The sequence below is a fragment of the Oncorhynchus kisutch genome, linkage group LG21, assembly GCF_002021735.2.
Source record: "Oncorhynchus kisutch isolate 150728-3 linkage group LG21, Okis_V2, whole genome shotgun sequence".
NCBI lineage: Eukaryota > Metazoa > Chordata > Actinopteri > Salmoniformes > Salmonidae > Oncorhynchus > Oncorhynchus kisutch.
The window spans coordinates 39,415,775-39,436,411 of NC_034194.2; the positions used below are offsets into that span (position 1 = coordinate 39,415,775).

Here is a 20,637-nt window from a genome sequence, read left to right on the forward strand (position 1 = left end):
CGACTCAAAGGTGAAATCGATTAACGCCAAGATAATGGAATTGATTGCCCTTGACAATCAACCGTTTTCTGTCGCCGACTGGTTGAGCACCGGGACAACATTACCAAGTGCGTAGTTTTTCAGATGTTGCCCTAATGGAGTTACACAGTAATACCGTCACTGCTATTAGCTTCATGACTTACATACTATGGAACGACGTTTGGGTCTTTTGCGTGTCAAAAAAGATACAGTAGCACTGTCAAAGATGTACAAAAAAAAGTCTGCAAACACCGGCCACTAACGATGAATAAAGCACAAACTTTGACCACAACTTCTGGGGTAGCTAGCTTTAGCTTGGTATTTAGCTAGCACCAATACAACCAGCCTGAAAGCAATGATCAGTAGAAACTGCAGTCATTTTCATTATTCTTAGCAATAATTTAGGAATCCTTGTGAGTAAGTATTAGCTAGGTTGCCACTTGTTGTTCACCTGTTGAAATTTAACTTCTGTTCATGAAAATAAATAGCTAGCCAGCTACTTAACCCTGTTGCCCAAAGCTAACGTTATAAGCAGCCAGCTAGCTTCATCTGGCGAGTGAGGCTCACCCGGCCTGGGTTGTTTTGTGAAGCTAGTCACAATAAGGATTAGGCACAAGTGGAATTTGCGGTCTGTCTTCAAAATAAAAGTATGTAATTGACAGTGATGCAAATGAATACAAATAGTAGAACTATGCCATATGTTTTATTTGAAGGCTAACCCAAAAGTCCACTATTGTGGCTCATCCACCATTAATCAAATAAGAACTGTCTTTATAAATTAAGGTTATTTTAGATGATGACACCTAGCTATATAGAAACAGATTGTCGTTTTGCTATGTTTTTGGGGAAGAACATTGTTTGGATCCGTTGAGCTAGCTAGCTAGCTTTTTGTTATGACCAGCACTGAAGGTGCGCGAGACAACTTTACCAGCATCATAGCATACAGCATCATAGCGTACTTATCGATGAATCGCTGTGACATATGAAATACGAGTGATCGTGTAATCAATGTGTAATAACTTCTTTAAACATTTATGAACCCGTTCAATGATTACGTGACGTGCCGTCATATTCAGGTCCTGATTGGTCAACAAGAGTGTTATTTGACACGTCCAATAGTGTTAAATAGTATATTTTTTGACACTCAAAGACCGAAATGGCGTTCCATTGAAATCCTGGTTGAGAATGAAACGACGTGAAAGAAATAGGTTTTGATTATGTTCTACTGGTAATGGGGATATACGTAAATGCCCACAAAATAACTTTTTGGTCAGTGTTGTGTATGTGTGTAACCTTTGCCGGGGCGGCAGGGTAGCCTAGTGGTTAGAGGGTTTGGTTCGGTTAGAGGGTTTGGCTAGTAACCGGAAGGTTCAAATCCCCGAGCTGACAAGGTACAAATCTGTCGTTCTGCCCCTGAACAGGCAGTTAACCCACTGTTCCTAGGCCGTCATTGAAAATAAGAATTTGTTCTTAACTGACTTGCCTGGTTAAATAAAGGCAAAAATAAAATTAAAAAATGCTGTCATATTAGTGCATGAATATTCTGATGAATCCTAAAATAGGGGTAGGGGTAATTTATGAAAAATGTGTTAACTCAATCCAACCATGCTTTATTTGTTATGTGGTAAAACGTCTACTAGAATCCTTTTCAGATAAACATGTAGGTAACTTGGCACATCATAAAATAACTATTATTTTAGGCTGTAGGAATAAAAGAAATAGCCCTAATTTAATTTAGCTCACTTTAGGTAGCCTGTGTTTTCTTTGCACAATTACTCTTCCTGGTGTTGTTTACGGACAATAAAATAATAAAGGTGTTTCTTCTGTACTGTCGTGTTACTCCCGCGCTTTCTCAACCAACCATCTCGCGTGTCGGTGATGTCAAGTGAAAAGCGGATGCTGCTGGGAGCTTCCCCCGCCACCGCACCCATCAGAGGAGGAGTGGGCTGGGTGGAATCCCTTCTCTTATACCTAGGCGTTGTTACCAAAGAGACCGCTCCTCCTGGTTTGATAGGCAGAGCTGCTCACCGGTTCCTCGAAAGACTATCAAAAGACCTGATTGCATTTTGGGCAGACATGGGCTGGGGTGTAGCTCTGTTGCTTTTGGAAATTCGTTGCTGAGTTAGCTTGCTGGCTGTTCTAATTTCTAAGACGCTATGGCTAAGCAGTATGATGTGCTCTTCCGACTCCTGCTTCTCGGAGATTCGGGGGTTGGAAAAACATGTTTATTATGCAGATTCACGGACAACGAATTTCACCCGTCACACATTTCCACAATCGGTAAGACCATTCCTTTGATGCATGAATACATTTTTTTTTGGGGGGGGGGGGGGGGGGATTTATCAGAATGCACCTAATCAGATCTGATTATCTCTATGCTAAATAGTCTAATCAAATATAATTGTCGCTCTATCAATTAGCCTATTGAAAAGAGCATGTACATTATTCAACATTTTCTTTGTGCAGAATGTACCAATTTGCTATTAGACATTTACAATTAGCCCTATTGTGTATTACAATGAAGTGTCCCTCTCTATCTCAAAGCATTGTATAATTCTATTGTTTTGCATATCTGAGCTTTGATTACAAAACGAATTAGTTTCATTAATAGAAAATAGAAAAACAAAAAAAAGCCAGTTGCGGGCGGAGGGGGGGGGGGGGGGGGGGGGGTCCACTTGGTAAAATATCCAACTGCACTAATGATGACCACCAGTAGACTACACTTACTGCAGTTGCTACCTGGATACAGAGTGATACATGGTATACCACACCAGATGTTATCTGTGATACATGGTATACCACACCAGATGTTATCTGTGATACATGGTATACCACATCAGATGTTATCTGTGATACATGGTATACCACACCAGATGTTATCTGTGATACATGGTATACCACACCAGATGTTATCTGTGATACATGGTATACCACACCAGATGTTATCTGTGATACATGGTATACCACACCAGATGTTATCTGTGATACATGGTATACCACATCAGATGTTATCTGTGATACATGGTATACCACACCAGATGTTATCTGTGATACATGGTATACCACACCAGATGTTATCTGTGATACATGGTATACCACATCAGATGTTATCTGTGATACATGGTATACCACATCAGATGTTATCTGTGATACATGGTATACCACATCAGATGTTATCTGTGATACATGGTATACCACACCAGATGTTATCTGTGATACATGGTATACCACACCAGATGTTATCTGTAAACTATGAACAGGATGTTGAATATGTTTATGTTATTTTGAACAAAGTAAAAATGCATGAATACAAGTAGAGTATTCCAAGAGGTTATGTAGCCTATCAGTAACTGTCAGAAACAATTGGGACACATTTGTTACACCATTTTTTTTTAGTGAATAGCTGCTTTTTTTTTTACTAGAAGAAATGCACGTGAACAAAAGTAAAGTGACATTTTTTTTTGTGGGAAAATTACCCACAATTACCTCAACTACTTGTACCCCTGCACATTGCCTCGGCACTGGAACTCCTTGTTTATAACCTTATTGTTTAAAAAAAATTGTGTGACACTTTCCTTTTTTATTCAGCAAATATTTTGTCTTACGTTTTAACTCGGCACTGTTGGGAATGGGCACTGTTGGGAATGGGCACTGTTGGGAATGGGCACTGTTGGGAATGGGCACTGTTGGGAATGGGCACTGTTGGGAATGGGCACTGTTGGGAATGGGCACTGTTGGGAATGGGCACTGTTGGGAATGGGCACTGTTGGGAATGGGCACTGTTGGGAATGGGCACTGTTGGGAATGGGCACTGTTGGGAATGGGCACTGTTGGGGTTCGTAAATAAGCATTTCACTGTGAAGTCTACACCTGTTGTATTCAGCGCGTGTGACCAATGATTTGATTTTGATTTGAAATATATACATAATCTACATGCCTTGTCATTTTACTGCAATATAATATATATATTATAGTTACTAATAGTGTAAAAGTTATTGTCATGCAAAATAGTGTAATTTCACCTACTCTTCATCCTTGGTCATTGCTTTGCCTCGGTCCAACCCTTGTAGAGAGAGAGAGAGCATTAAAGCAGTAGCCTATGGACCCAACAAGGTTTTCCCCTATAGTTAATATGGACTGTCAAACTCCATTCCCCAAATGAACAGCTCCTCACTCTACTCCACTGCCTTCCTATTGAGGCCGGTGAGCTATCAGAACCTCCCTGTTCTCCTCTTTACTGACCTGTACCAGTCATTCTCCTATCTTCCCAGTCAAGGCAGGTTTTCCTTTCTGTGACTGAACTCCTCCTCCCGGGGTTCAGGGACATCACAGAGAAATATCAGATTATGTTCCAAATGGAACCCTATTCCCTATATAGTGCACTACTATAGACCAGGGCCCTATTCCCTATGTAGTGCACTACTTTTGACCAGGGCCCTATTCCCTATATAGTGCACTACTTTAGACCATGGTCAAAAGTAGGGTGCCATCTGGGACACATATACAGTTCTCCCTCTGCAGAGGAAGGCAGTATTATAGGAAGTAATTGGTTGCATTAACCGTAGCCACGAGAAGTAGGGCCATTCTTCAGTAAGGCCATTCTACTGCCAGTGTTTGTCTATGGAGATTGCATGGCTGTGTGCTCGATTTTATACACCTGTCAGCAAAGGGTGTGGCTGAAATAGCTGAATCCACTCATTTGAAGTGGTGTCCACATACTTTTTAATATTCAGTATAGTATATGGATAAATAGGTGTAATCTAGACCCAAACGTGTATATATATTTTTCCCAGGGTATTTTGCTATTGACACACTAGTTTAATTATGCAACAGAACGTGACAACAACAATAATAAGCAAGCGGTGTAGACAGCGCAGGTGAATGTAGGCAGGCCTCGTCAGAGGACGTTATTGGGGTTGCAGCCTTGTCCCACCCCTTTATGCTAATGTTTCAAATATACAAATACACCACACTAATTATGCAAATGATGTACTTTTATTTATTTTAACACTGAATATCAAATAAATACCTGACACCATTAGAAAATGTATATATGAGATCATTCTAAGCGTTTTGACGCTACATTATACACATTATCAACATTCTAGGATAGAATTTTGGAAGAACCCATTTCTAGAGTTCTATGGTGTTCTCTGTCTAAAGTTCTAGAACCTGGAGTGTTCTTCATAGAACTACATCCCTAGTGATATCTCTGTGTTGTTCTCTGTCTAAAGTTCTAGAACCTGGAGTGTTCTTCATAGAACTACATCCCTAGTGATATCTCTGAGTGTTCTTCATAGAACTACATCCCTAGTGATATCTCTGTGTTGTTCTCTGTCTAAAGTTCTAGAACCTGGAGTGTTCTTCATAGAACTACATCCCTAGTGATATCTCTGAGTGTTCTTCATAGAACTACATCCCTAGTGATATCTCTTTGTTGTTCTCTGTCTAAAGTTCTAGAACCTGGAGTGTTCTTCATAGAACTACATCCCTAGTGATATCTCTGTGTTGTTCTCTGTCTAAAGTTCTAGAACCTGGAGTGTTCTTCATAGAACTACATCCCTAGTGATATCTCTGTGGTGTTCTCTGGCACAAAGCATATTGTGTTCTAGAATATAGTGTTCTCTGTCCACTGCTCCAGCTTGCCCAGCCGGCTACGTCAGATCAAATAGCTGGGTGGGTTGCAGGTGCAGCCAGGTATTCCAGCCAGGAGTGGAGTGGTAATATGTTTGTCTGTCTGCTATAAGACAACAGTGCTTCTGTACACAGGGTTACAGATGGCCACTCATGTGCCTGTCTGCTATTGGCTGTCTACCAAATGACATCCTATTCACTAAATAGTGCACTACTCTTGACCAGGGCCCATAGAGCTCTGGTGAAAGGTTGTGCACTATGTTGAGAATAGGGAGCCATTTGGGATGCGGTCTGTCTAAGGACCTCTATGGGAGATCAAACAAACCAAATTGAGTCCACAGAGAGGCATAGATCCAGACCGACTGACCAACACTGGCTAACACCATTCTGACTATCAATATAGTGTACACACGCACATGCACACGCACGCGCACGCACACACACACACACACACACATGTTGGTTTTACTATCCTTGTGGGGACCAAACAATTGATTTCCATTCAAAATCCTATTTTCCTAACCTAACCCTAACCCCAATGCCCTTCCCCTAATCCCTAACCCTAACCCTAACCCCAGTCCCCTAACCCTAACCCCAGTCCCCTAACCCTAACCCCAGTCCCCTAACCCTAACCCCAGTCCCCTAACCCTAACCCCAATGCCCTACCCCTAAACCTAACCCCAATCCCCTAACCCCAATCCCTTAACCCTAACCCCAATCCCTTAACCCAAACCCCTAAACCTCAACCTAACCCTAAGCCTGAACCTAACCTATAAGCCTGAACCTAACCTCTAACCTCTAAGCCTGAACCTAACCCCTAAGCCTGAACCTAACCTCTAAGCCTGAACCTAACCCCTAAGCCTGAACCTAACCCCCAAACCTCAACCTAACCCCTAAACCTCAACCTAACCCCTAAGCCTGAACCTAACCTCTAAACCTGAACCTAACCTCTAAGCCTGAACCTAACCTCTAAACCTGAACCTAACCTCTAAGCCTGAACCTAACCCCTAAACCTCAACCTAACCCCTAAACCTCAACCTAACCCCTAAACCTGAACCTAACCCCTAAACCTGAACCTAACCCCTAAGCCTGAACCTAACCCCTAAGCCTGAACCTAACCTCTAAGCCTGAACCTAACCCCTAAGCCTGAACCTAACCTCTAAACCTGAACCTAACCCCTAAACCTGAACCTAACCTCTAAGCCTGAACCTAACCCCTAAGCCTGAACCTAACCCCTAAGCCTAAAATATCATTTGTTATAGCTGCCTCCATGATTTTGTTCTCACATGTTCTTCGAATACTCAAGTAGCCCCACATGTTCTTCAAATACTCAAGTAGGCCCACACGTTCTTCAAATGCTCAAGTAGGCCCACATGTTCTTCAAATACTCAAGTAGGCCCACACGTTCTTCAAATGCTCAAGTAGGCCCACACGTTCTTCAAATGCTCAAGTAGGCCCACATGTTCTTCAAATACTCAAGTAGGCCCACACGTTCTTCAAATGCTCAAGTAGACCCACGTGTTCTTCAAATACTCAAGTAGGCCCACACGTTCTTCAAATACTCAATGGGCCCACATGTTCTTCAAATACTCAAGTAGGCCCACACGTTCTTCAAATACTCAATGGGCCCACACGTTCTTCAAATACTCAAGTAGGCCCACACGTTCTTCAAATACTCAAACGGTCCCCACACGTTCTTCAAATGCTCAAGTAGGCCCACACGTTCTTCAAATGCTCAAGTAGGCCCACACGTTCTTCAAATGCTCAAGTAGGCCCACACGTTCTTCAAATGCTCAAGTAGGCCCACATGTTCTTCAAATACTCAAGTAGGCCCACACGTTCTTCAAATACTCAATGGGCCCACACGTTCTTCAAATACTCAAGTAGGCCCACATGTTCTTCAAATACTCAAGTAGGCCCACATGTCCTAAATAGTGTTTCTATTAATATCTTCTTCTGAATATTTGTGTTCATTTCAAGTTTAGACTCTCAACTAAGAGCTGTGACTGTGTTTTTGACAGTGTCTCTGAAACACACAGCCAAGACTCTATAGATGGGAGTATATTATATTGTTATATATATATATATATATATATATATTGTTTCTGAGACTCAGCATTTAGGATAGAGTGTTTCCAAGCAGAGGAAGACCAAAAGGCCATTACCTCTATTGGCAGACTCACTAAAGGTTAGAGACAGTGATTTAATAGAACAATAATATTCTTCCCTGTGTTCCCACAGCCTGACAGATACCAGGTGTTCTAGCTGTAGATGGCCTTAACTAAAATGATGCTGTACCTTACGCTAGGTAGGGCTCAGAGTTTACCTGTCAGGTCATGTGATCCGGTGATGCTGTACCTTACGCTAGGTAGGGCTCAGAGTTTACCTGTCAGGTCATGTGATCCGGAGGAACTCCTGCCCCCCTCTTGTTCTGTTAGTTTAGAACTCTAGACCGGAATGCATTAATGTTATTAATTTAATAAGGTTCAGGTTAACACACTATTACCATGTGTTCATCTGGTGGTCCTCTGTAGCTCAGTTGGTAGATCATGAGGCATGAATCGCCAGGACAGTGGGTTTGATTCCCAGAACTACCCGTATGTGAAATATTTCAGCACTCATGATTATAAATCGCTTTGGATAAAATCATCTGCTAAATGGTATATATATTATTGCCACTTTATGTGCAACCTCCACTACCTCCACTGGTCACCGCAGTAAGCAGCTACCGCCAGGCAGCCATGATTTAGGAGACATGTTTAATCACACGATCCATGCATTTAATCTCCCTCGCCTGAGCGGTCGGCCTGTCAATGACCTGTGAACTCCTTGGAGCCTCTGGCTGTCATATTGGCTGTGAGGGATAGTAGGAGGTGTGTGTGTGGGTGTCTGTGTCTATGTATGTGTGTGTGTGCGCGCAAGTGTGTGTGTGCCCTATATCATGAAACAATAAGCAGCCACCATCACTCCCCCACCACCACCACTGTTAAGTGCTGCTTATTATGGGATAGCTACAATAAAGGGGATGCCCTGGACATGGCTCACTGACAGAGATAGGATACGTCCCAAATGACACCCTATTCCCTATATAGTGCACTACTTTTGACCAGGGCCCATAGTGTTCTGGGTGTCATTTGGCACGCACCTATACTTATCCATTCATAGAAATGGTTGGCTAATAGCTACGCTAAGTAAAAACACTGTTGTCAGTATGTTGAATTAAACTGTTGGGTGTGATGAATGTAGATCTACTGAATACTATATGACTGTGTGATACAACTCTGGGTAAAACACACTGTAAACACTAAATACTATATCAACTCTGGGTAAAACACTCTGTAAACACAAAATACTATATCAACTCTGGGTAAAACACACTGTAAACACTAAATACTATATCAACTCTGGGTAAAACACTCTTTAAACACTAAAAACTATATCAACTCTGTGTAAAACACACTGTAAACACAAAATACTATATCAACTCTGGGTAAAACACACTGTAAACACTAAATACTATATGACCATCTGATACAAATCTGGGTCAAACACACTTAATAGGTCTAGTTGAAAGCTGCTTGTTTTCTTTGCCTTACTTGCCCCAAGGTGGACACTTTAGTTTATTCTCCCTCCCTTCCCCTGTCCTTTTGTATGTTTCAGTGCTGCCAATGTAGTTTACAATAGACAAGCTTGCTGTTTGTGTCCTAAGCATAGAGTCCCTTGAAGACTACAGTACTGTGAATGGCTTGGCATGGCCTTAGTGAGGAGAATCACTCTGATTCACTCTTATAGGGTTTGCAAAATTCCGTTAATTTTCCCCAAAATTCCCAGGTTTTCCAGAACTCCTGGTCGGTGGATTCTGGGATTTCCTAGTTAATTCCCACCTGTATCTAGGAATTTTGATACCAGGATTTCTGGAAAAGCTGGGAATTGTTTTGGTGGGGAAAAGTTACTGGATTGTTGCAACGTCTCTCACACTGTGTGACAGATCCAGAGATGTGACTGTAGACTCCTATGGTGTCACTGTCTACAGCCATTTATATTTTAGTCTTTTTAGCAGACTCTCTCCTAATCCTAAATGATTTTGCAGTCAGTGCATTCAACTAAGGCAGGTAAGACAACCACATAGCACAGTCACAGCCATTTTTAGGGTAAGACAGGCCCCGCTCTCCCCAGTTGTCCCAGCATCTATCTATGTGTCCAACATAAAAGCCTGTCTGTCAGTATTAGGCTCACTGCCTACAGTACACTCCTGACGTGTCATCACCTAATGAAGGTAGAAGTGAGCTGTGTTCAAGGTAATTAGACCAGTCACTTCCTTGTACCTATTAACCCTATACAGCTTCTCCGCCTTGCAGATTGTGATGAAACGCTTACCGTGACAAATTAGCCACCGCTTTCACAGAGGGGAGCTGTACTTGAGCTTCATTGTCACGGCTGGGTGTGATGTGTGGATGGGCTGTAGAGTCATAGACGGTGTCCGTTTCATTCACAGAGCACAAACACTGTGACAAAAGACTTCGGGACTGCAAGTCGACCGTTACACACCTAGTGTCATATTGTAGCGACCTCATCGAGGGTGGCGAGCGGCGCAGCAGTTTAAGGCACTGCCTCTCAGTGCTGGAGGTGTCACTACAGACCCTGGTTCGACCCTGGGCTGTAAGCACATCCGGCTGTGATTGGGAGTCCCATAGGGCGGCGCACAATTGGCCCATTGTCGTTAGAGTTTGGCCGGGTTAGGCCGTCATTGTAAATAAGAATTTGTTCTTAACTGACTTGCCTTAGTTAAATAAAAAGGGGTTTGGATCTCTTGGCATAATGGCTAATGTGTTGACAGTGGACAGTCGCTGGACCCGGGGTCGTGTCCCTGTCGGGGTCATGTCCCTGTCGGGGTCGTGTCCCTGTCGGGGTCGTGTCCCTGTCGGGGTCGTGTCCCTGTCGGAGTCGTGTCCCTGTCGGGGTCGTGTCCCTGTCGGGGTCGTGTCCCTGTCAGAGTCGTGTCCCTGTCGGGGTCGTGTCCCTGTCGGGGTCGTGTCCCTGTCGGAGTCGAGAGTCGCCAACCACTTCCCATTCATCTATTCTAGAGGACATCTTAGTTCGCTGAGCCAACCACTTCCCATTCATCTATTCTAGAGGACATCTTAGATAGCTGAGCCAACCACTTCCCATTCATCTATTCTAGAGGACATCTTAGATCGCTGAGCCAACCACTTCCCATTCATCTATTCTAGAGGACATCTTAGATAGCTGAGCCAACCACTTCCCATTCATCTATTCTAGAGGACATCTTAGATAGCTGAGCCAACCACTTCTCATTCATCTATTCTAGAGGACATCTTAGATAGCTGAGCCAACCACTTCCCATTCATCTATTCTAGAGGACATCTTAGATCGCTGAGCCAACCACTTCCCATTCATCTATTCTAGAGGACATCTTAGATAGCTGAGCCAACACTTCTCATTCATCTATTCTAGAGGACATCTTAGATAGCTGGGCCAACCACTTCCCATTCATATATTCTAGTGGACATCTTAGATAGCTGAGCCAACCACTTCCCATTCATCTATTCTAGAGGACATCTTAGATAGCTGAGCCAACCACTTCCCATTCATCTATTCTAGAGGACATCTTAGATCGCTGAGCCAACCACTTCCCATTCATCTATTCTAGAGGACATCTTAGATAGCTGAGCCAACCACTTCCCATTCATCTATTCTAGAGGACATCTTAGATAGCTGAGCCAACCACTTCCCATTCATCTATTCTAGAGGACATCTTAGATAGCTGAGCCAACCACTTCCCATTCATCTATTCTAGAGGACATCTTAGATCGCTGAGCCAACCACTTCCCATTCATCTATTCTAGAGGACATCTTAGATAGCTGAGCCAACACTTCTCATTCATCTATTCTAGAGGACATCTTAGATAGCTGAGCCAACACTTCTCATTCATCTATTCTAGAGGACATCTTAGATAGCTGAGCCAACCACTTCCCATTCATCTATTCTAGAGGACATCTTAGATAGCTGAGCCAACCACTTCCCATTCATCTATTCTAGAGGACATCTTAGATCGCTGAGCCAACCACTTCCCATTCATCTATTCTAGAGGACATCTTAGATCGCTGAGCCAACCACTTCCCATTCATCTATTCTAGAGGACATCTTAGATAGCATTTACTTTGAAGCTGCACGTCACTCACTCCTAGATCACTGAATGCAGGGATGACTCCAGGAGAGAAGCAAAAGGAAAGATGTAGAGGGAGAGACGGGGAGAGCGAGAAGCATAGAAAGAGTGAGGGGAAGAGAGAGAGAGATGCTTGGAGAGAATCAAGACACAGAGAGAGAAAGAGGGAGAGAGCGAGAGCCTTCATGTCTGTGTTTTTTCCTGCTTTCACTCCTCCCAGCCCCAGGCAAGACAAGCCAGTGACCTTTCACTGTGCCACGGTCTGCATACACCTTCCCTAGTCGCACAGTCCTAGTAGTCACACAGTCCTAGTAGTCACACAGTCCTAGTAGTCACACAGTCCTAGTAGTCACACAGTCCTAGTAGTCGCACGGTCCTAGTAGTCACACAGTCCTAGTAGTCACACAGTCCTAGTAGTCACACAGTCCTAGTAGTCGCACAGTCCTAGTAGTCGCACAGTCCTAGTAGTCGCACAGTCCTAGTAGTCAGACAGTCCTAGTTGTCAGACAGTCCTAGTAGTCACACAGTCCTAGTAGTCACACAGTCCTAGTAGTCGCACGGTCCTAGTAGTCACACAGTCCTAGTAGTCACACAGTCCTAGTAGTCACACAGTCCTAGTAGTCGCACAGTCCTAGTAGTCGCACAGTCCTAGTAGTCGCACAGTCCTAGTAGTCAGACAGTCCTAGTTGTCAGACAGTCCTAGTAGTCACACAGTCCTAGTAGTCACACAGTCCTAGTAGTCTGACAGTCCTAGTAGTCACACAGTCCTAGTAGTCTGACAGTCCTAGTTGTCTGACAGTCCTAGTTGTCACACAGTCCTAGTAGTCTGACAGTCCTAGTTGTCTGACAGTCCTAGTTGTCTGACAGTCCTAGTTGTCTGACAGTCCTAGTTGTCAGACAGTTCTAGGAGTCACACAGTTCTAGTAGTCAGACAGTCCTAGTTGTCAGACAGTTCTAGTAGTCAGACAGTTCTAGGAGTCACACAGTTCTAGTAGTCACACAGTTCTAGTAGTCAGACAGTCCTAGTTGTCAGACAGTTCTAGTAGTCAGACAGTCCTAGTAGTCTGACAGTCCTAGTAGTCACACAGTCCTAGTAGTCTGACAGTCCTAGTTGTCTGACAGTCCTAGTTGTCACACAGTCCTAGTAGTCTGACAGTCCTAGTAGTCTGACAGTCCTAGTTGTCTGACAGTCCTAGTTGTCAGACAGTTCTAGGAGTCACACAGTTCTAGTAGTCAGACAGTCCTAGTTGTCAGACAGTTCTAGTAGTCAGACAGTTCTAGGAGTCACACAGTTCTAGTAGTCACACAGTTCTAGTAGTCAGACAGTCCTAGTTGTCAGACAGTTCTAGTAGTCAGACAGTTCTAGTTGTCAGACAGTTCTAGTAGTCAGATAGTTCTAGTAGTCACACAGTTCTACACTCTTAGAAAAAAGGGTTCCAAAAGGGTTCCCTTAGGAAAACCCTTTTTGGTTCCAGGTAGAACCCTTTTTGGTTCCAGGTAGAACCATTTTGGGTTCCAGGTAGAACCCTCTGTGGAAAGGGACATATATGGATCCCAAACGGTCGTACCTGGAAACAAAAGGTTTCGACCTGGAACCAAAAATGGTTCCTCAAAGGGTTCTCCTGTGAGGACAGCCGAATAACCATTTTAGATTCTAGGTAGAAACCTTTTCTTTAAAAAAAAGTGTTGCTTTACTGTTTCAACAGACCTCTCTGTCTCTCCCTGAAGTGGAGTGAACTCCAGTCTAGGCCCAGGCCTGTGAGAGAGTGTCTATCGTGTTTAAGATGAGTGTCTGAGTGCAGAGACTGTATCAAGCCATCACACGGCAGTATGAAGAGTAGGCCTGTGAGAGTGTCACTAGTTGTCTATCGTGTTTTAGATATGCGTGCCGAGATGAGATTCGTTTCGAATGAACACACTGAAGTACAAAAGCAATATGTCACATCTATCAGATGTATCTTTCTCATGGGAGTGCTCTGTCAACAGAAGAGGTGTGTATCACCCACAATGGGCATCTCACGGGTTAAGTCTGAGGGTCTGAGAGTGTGGCTACAGGGTCGACATGAGTTTCAGTGCCAAGGCCCTTATCAAATGAACACACTGCAGTTTAAAAGCAGTATTTGAGAGTAGAGGAGGAATGGAACTGATGAAAAACACACCACAGGCAGAGTATCAGAGTGTCTGAGGGACTGAGTATTGATTTGCCACAGTTAACCCTTCACTGGAGTGGAGCCTTACATCATGAGTAATGGTTTGTGAGTCTTTTAGCTTTTTTAGTTGGGGTTCATTGGTTAGAGCTGTTTGTTGACTATTGGGGTGGTTAAATGCCATGTATGTTTACCTACGTATTAGTCGGAGAGAGTATTTCAGATCGGCCAAAAACACATAGACTAATAGTGTAGGATAGAAAACAGAAGAGAAAATCTCAGCTCTCCCCGCCGTACCTCACCTCACCTCACCTCACCTCACCCCCCCTTACCACCTCTCACCTTAACCTCGCCTCACCTCACCTCACCCCCCCTTACCACGCCTTACCTCACCTCACCCCCTCCCCCCCTTACCACACGTCACCTTAACCTCGCCTCACCTCACCCACCCCCCCCCCTTACCACGCCTTACCTCACCTCACCCCCCCCTTACCACGCTTCACCTTAACCTCGCCTCACCCCCCCCTTACCACGCCTCACCCCCCCTTACCACGCTTCACCTTAACCTCGCCTCACCCCCCCCCTTACCACGCTTCACCTTAACCTTGCCTCACCCCCCCCTTACCACGCCTCACCCCCCCTTACCACACCTTACCTCACCTCGCCTCACCTCCCCCCCTTACCACGCCCCACCTTAACCTCGCCTCACCCCCTCTTACCTCGCCTCACCCCCCCTTACCTTACCTCGCCTCACCTTAACCTCACCTCACCTTAACCTCGCCTCACCCCCCCCTTACCTCGCCTCACCTTAACCTCGCCTCACCCCCCCCCCCTTACCTCGCCTCACCTCACCCCCCCCTACCACGTCTCACCTTAACCTCGCCTCACCTTAACCTCGCCTCACCTCTCCACACATTAAATAGGATGAATTAATCTGAGGTTTCCATAGTCACAATATTGACTTGTCTGTTCTTTGTCTCTCCTCAGGAGTCGATTTCAAAATGAAGACGCTAGAGATAGACGGCATCAAAGTGCGGATACAGATTTGGTAAACCAAAGCAGCTGCATTCATATTCTACATTGACACCATGTTAGTCATTTAGGAGGACACTCGTGTACATGCTTACAGTGGCTGACATACGGCTGCTTACAGACGGGACACTAAACAAGTTCAGACAAAGGACATTCCCTCCCCGTAGTGCACAAAAACCCTTTGCAATGACTCGTACCTCAAGATTAAAAACTTTTTTTGAACTCACAAAGATCCACCATGGATCGAAACAGCCTGATATTATCACTATTCACCGCCTGTATGGTTATTTTCTAAGAGAGGGTGATTGACTTTTGATTTCTTCCAGGGACACAGCAGGACAGGAGAGATATCAGACCATCACTAAGCAGTACTACAGACGAGCACAGGTATGATAACTACTATCCCTCATGATATTGCAGGTACGAGGTCAGATCAGGTAAGATAACTACTATTCCTCATGATATTGCAGGTACGAGGTCAGATCAGGTAAGATAACTACTCTCTCTGCTAGTTAGTGTCATAGTAACAGTTTCCTGGTGCTAGTTAGTGTCATAGTAACAGTTTCCTGGTGCTAGTTAGTGTCATAGTAACAGTTTCCTGGTGATAGTTAGTGTCATAGTAACAGTTTCCTGGTGCTAGTTAGTGTTATAGTAACAGTTTCCTGGTGCTAGTTAGTGTCATAGTAACAGTTTCCTGGTGATAGTTAGTGTTATAGTAACAGTTTCCTGGTGCTAGTTAGTGTCATAGTAACAGTTTCCTGGTGATAGTTAGTGTCATAGTAACAGTTTCCTGGTGCTAGTTAGTGTTATAGTAACAGTTTCCTGGTGCTAGTTAGTGTCATAGTAACAGTTTCCTGGTGATAGTTAGTGTTATAGTAACAGTTTCCTGGTGCTAGTTAGTGTCATAGTAACAGTTTCCTGGTGCTAGTTTTATTTAAATGTTTTACCTTCGATCCAGCAACATTTCGGTTACTGGCCAACACTCTAACCACTAGGCTACCTGCCACCCTATTTAGTGTCATAGTAACAGTTTCCTCCTGTCCACTCACCACCCTTATCACCCATGGATACTATAATACGTGGTGTTGCTTTGACAACCATAACAGAATCAGATGACATGTTTCTCCCCTCCCCTCCCTCCCTTCCCTTCCCTTCCTTCCTTTCCTTTCCTTTCCTTTCCTTTCCTTTCCTTTCCTTTCCTTTCCTTTCCCTTCCTTTCCTTTCCTTTCCTTTCCTTTCCCTTCCCTTCCCTGTCCTTCCCCTCCCTTCCCTTCCCTTCCCTGCCCTTCCTTTCCTTTCCCTTCCCTTCCCTTCCCTTCCCTGTCCTTCCCCTCCCTTCCCTTCCTTTCCTTTCCCTTCCCTTCCCTGTCCTTCCCCTCCCTTCCCTTCCCTTCCCTGCCCTTCCTTTCCTTTCCTTTCCTTTCCCTTCCCTTCCCTGTCCTTCCCCTCCCTTCCCTTCCCTTCCTTTCCTTTCCTTTCCCTTCCCTTCCCTGTCCTTCCCCTCCCTTCCCTTCCCTGCCCTGCCCTGCCCTGCCCTTCCCCTCCCTTCCCTGCCCTGCCCCTCCCCTCCCTTCCCTTCCCTTCCCTGCCCTGCCCTTCCCTGCCCTGCCCTTCCCCTCCCTTCCCTTCCCTGCCCTTCCCCTCCCTTCCCTTTCCTCATCTCCTTCCCTTCCCTTCCCTGCCCTTCCCCTCCCTTCCCTTTCCTCCCCTTCCCTTCCCTCATCTCCTTCCCTTCCCTTCCCTGCCCTTCCCCTCCCTTCCCTTTCCTCGCCTTCCCTTCCCTTCCCTGCCCTTCCTTCCCTGCCCTTCCCCTCCCTTCCCTTTCCTCCCCTTCCCTTCCCTTTCCTCCCCTTCCCTTCCATTTCCTCCCCTTCCCTTCCCTTCCCTTCCCCTCCCTTCACTTCCCTGCCCTTCCCCTCCCTTCCCTTTCCTCCCCTTCCCTTCCCTTCCCACATCTCCTTCCCTTCCCCTCCCTTCGCTTCCCTGCCCTTCCCCTCCCTTCCCTTTCCTCCCCTTCCCTTCCCTTCCCTCATCTCCTTCCCTTCCCTTCCCTTCCCCTCCCTTCGCTTCCCTGCCCTTCCCCTCCCTTCCCTTTCCTTCCTTTCCCTTCCCTCATCTCCTTCCCTTCCCTTCCCTTCCCTTCCCTTCCCTTCCCTTCCCTTCCCTTCCCTTCCCTTCCCTTCCCTTCCCTTCCCTTCCCTTCCCTTCCCTTCCCTTCCCTTCCCTTCCCTTCCCTTCCCTACCCTTCCCTTCCCTTCCCTACCCTTCCCTTCCCTTCCCCTTCCCCTTCCCCTTCCCCTTCCCATCCCTCGCCTTCCCATCCCTCCCCTCCCCTCCCCTCCCCTTCCCTTCCCTTCCCTTCCCTCATCTCCTTCCTTCCTCTCCCTGCCCCTCTCCTTTCCTTTTCTCCTCTCTTCAGGGAATCTTCCTGGTTTACGACATCACAAGTGAGCGATCCTTCCAGCACATCATGAAGTGGGCCAGCGATGTGGACGAGGTGAGATCAAGGGAGTTGGGGGTTAGAGGCTTTTGTCAAATCATACGGAATGACTCTGTCTCGCTTTCTCTTCCCTCTCTGTCTCACTTTCTCTTCCCTCTCTGTCTCGCTTTCTCTTCCCTCTCTGTCTCGCTTTCTCTTCCCTCTGTCTCGCTTTCTCTTCCCTCTCTGTCTCGCTTTCTCTTCCCTCTCTGTCTCGCTTTCTCTTCCCTCTCTGTCTCGCTTTCTCTTCCCTCTGTCTCGCTTTCTCTTCCCTCTGTCTCGCTTTCTCTTCCCTCTCTGTCTCGCTTTGTCTTCCCTCTCTGTCTCGCTTTGTCTTCCCTCTCTGTCTCGCTTTCTCTTCCCTCTCTGTCTCGCTTTCTCTTCCCTCTCTGTCCCTCACCCCCTCTCTCCCTCCCCCTCTTCCTTTCTTCCCATCTCCCTCCCTCCCTCCCTCCATCTCCCGCTCTATCCCTCCCCCTCTTCCTTTCTTCCCATCTCCCTCCCTCACCCCCTCTCCCTTTCTCCCCATCTCCCTCCCTCCCTCTCTCTCTCAGTATGCTCCTGATAACATCCAGAGGATCCTCATAGGGAACAAGTCAGACGAGGAGGAGAAGAGACAGGTTGCTACAGGACAGGGCAACAAGCTGGCCAAGGATTATGGGATGGACTTCTTTGAGACAAGTGCCTCCACCAACTATAACATCACAGAGGTGAGTGGCTGACAGCTCCTGAACAAACACTGTGTATGGTCGCCTGTCTGTCACAGGCCAACGCCAAGCACCACGGCCGGACTGCTGGGACGCAAACTAATAATGATGGTATAATGGAACAACATTTCATCCTGAGTCACTTTGTCTTAGTCTGTATCTCCCAGAGTCCAAGTGATATATAGAGTGATATATATATATATATATATACCCATGACTGGGTATATATATATATGTACTGTGTGTGTATATATATATATATACACACACAGTACAAATATATATATACCCAGTACATATATATATACACAGTACAAATATATATATATATATAGTACGAGTCAAAAGTTTGGATACACCTACTTATTTGAGGGTTTTTCTTTATTTTGGCGATTTGAGATTCTTCAAAGTAGCCCACCTTTTCCTTGATGACAGCTTTGCACACTCTTGTTTAACAATTGTTTTGGTTACTACATGATTCCATATGTGTTATTTCATAGTGTTGATGTCTTCACTATTATTCTACAATGTAAGATAAAGAAAAACCCTTTAATGAGTAGGTGTGTCCAAAATGTTGACTGCTACTGTACATATATACACATAGAAATGTCCTTGTTTTCCATGAAAACATACATGAAATGAGTTTCAAAATGAATAGGAAAGATAGTCAAGACATTGACAAGGTTAGAAATAATGATTTTTTATTGAAATAATAATTGTGTCCTTCAAACTTTGCTTTCGTCAAAGAATCCTCCATTTGCAGCGATTACAGCCTTGCAGTTGTGTGGCATTCTAGTTGTCAATTTGTTGAGGTAATCTGAAGAGATTTCACCCCATGCTTCCTGAACCACCTCCCACAAGTTGGATTGGTTTGATGGGCACTTCTTACGTACCATACGGTCAAGCTGCTCCCACAACAGCTCAATATGGTTGAGATCCGGTAACTGTGCTGACCACTCCTTGGTCCAGTGTCTTTCTTCTTATTGGCCAGTCTGAGATATGGCTTTTTCTTTGCTACTCTGCCTAGAAGGCCAGCTTCCCGGAGCAGCATCATGCTGTGGGGATGTTTTTCAGCGGCAGGGACTGGGAGACTAGGCAGGATCGAGGCAAAGATGAACGGAGCAAAGTACAGAGAGATCCTCGATGAAAACCTGCTCCAGAGAGCTCAGGACCTCAGACTGGGGCAAAGGTTCACCTTCCAACAGGACAACGACCCTAAGCACACAAACAAGACAACACAGGAGTGGCTTCGAGAAAAGTCTCTGAAAGTCCTTGAGTGGCCCAGCCAGAGCCCGGACTTGAATATGATCGAACATCTCTGAAGACACCTGAAAATAGCTGTGCAGTGACACTCCCCATCCAACCTGACAGAGCTTGAGAGGAACTGCAGAGAAGAATGGGAGAAACTCCCCAAATACAGGTGTGCCAAGCTTGAAGCATCATACCCAATGAAACTCGAGGCTGTAATCGCTGCCAAAGGTACTTCAACAAAGTACTGAGTAAAGGGGCTGAATACTTATGTAAATGTAATATACGTTTTTCAGTTTTTATAAATTTTGCAAACATTTCTAAAAACCCGTTTTTGCTTTGTCATTATGGGGTATTGTGATGTCATTATGGGGTATTGTGTGTAGATTGATGAGGGGGGGGGGGGGAAACAATTTAATCAATTTTAGAATAGTCAAGGGGTCTGAATACTTTCTGAAGGCACTGTATACAGTTATATATCCAGGCTGTATCACATCCGGCCGTGATCGGGAGTCCCAGAGTCCCGGTGTCGGCCATCATTGTAAATAATAATTTGTTCTTAACTGACTTGCCTAGTTAAAGTAAGGTTATATTTAAAATATATATACAGTGATGTATATACAGTGATATATATACAGTGATATATATATATACAGTGATATATATATATACAGTGATATATATATATACAGTGATATATATATACATACAGTGATATATATACAGTGATATATATACATACAGTGATATATATATACAGTGATATATATATACATACAGTGATATATATATACAGTGATATATACATACAGTGATATATATACATACAGTGATATATATATACAGTGATATATATACATACAGTGATATATATATACAGTGATATATACATACAGTGATATATATATACAGTGATATATATATACAGTGATATATATACATACAGTGATATATATATACAGTGATATATACATACAGTGATATATATATATATATATATATATATACAGTGATATATATACATACAGTGATATATATACATACAGTGATATATATATATATATATATATATATATATATATATATATATACATACAGTGATATATATACATACAGTGATATATATACATACAGTGATATATATATATATATATATATATATATATATATATATACAGTGATAT

General features: G+C 44.3%; 1 protein-coding gene across 1 annotated transcript in view; it reads left to right on the top strand.

The window, feature by feature from the left end:
* Nucleotides 1–1,923: 1,923 nt before the first annotated feature.
* The window catches only part of LOC109880259 (ras-related protein Rab-15-like), a 20,667-nt gene continuing 1,953 nt past the window's right edge, over nt 1,924–20,637 (top strand). Inside the window, exons 1-5 of the mRNA XM_020472482.2 lie at nt 1,924–2,298; nt 14,975–15,035; nt 15,346–15,406; nt 17,439–17,516; nt 18,053–18,208. Coding sequence (XP_020328071.2) covers nt 2,175–2,298; nt 14,975–15,035; nt 15,346–15,406; nt 17,439–17,516; nt 18,053–18,208 — 480 coding nt within the window. The 5' untranslated portion in view covers nt 1,924–2,174. The remainder of the gene's footprint in view (nt 2,299–14,974; nt 15,036–15,345; nt 15,407–17,438; nt 17,517–18,052; nt 18,209–20,637) is intronic.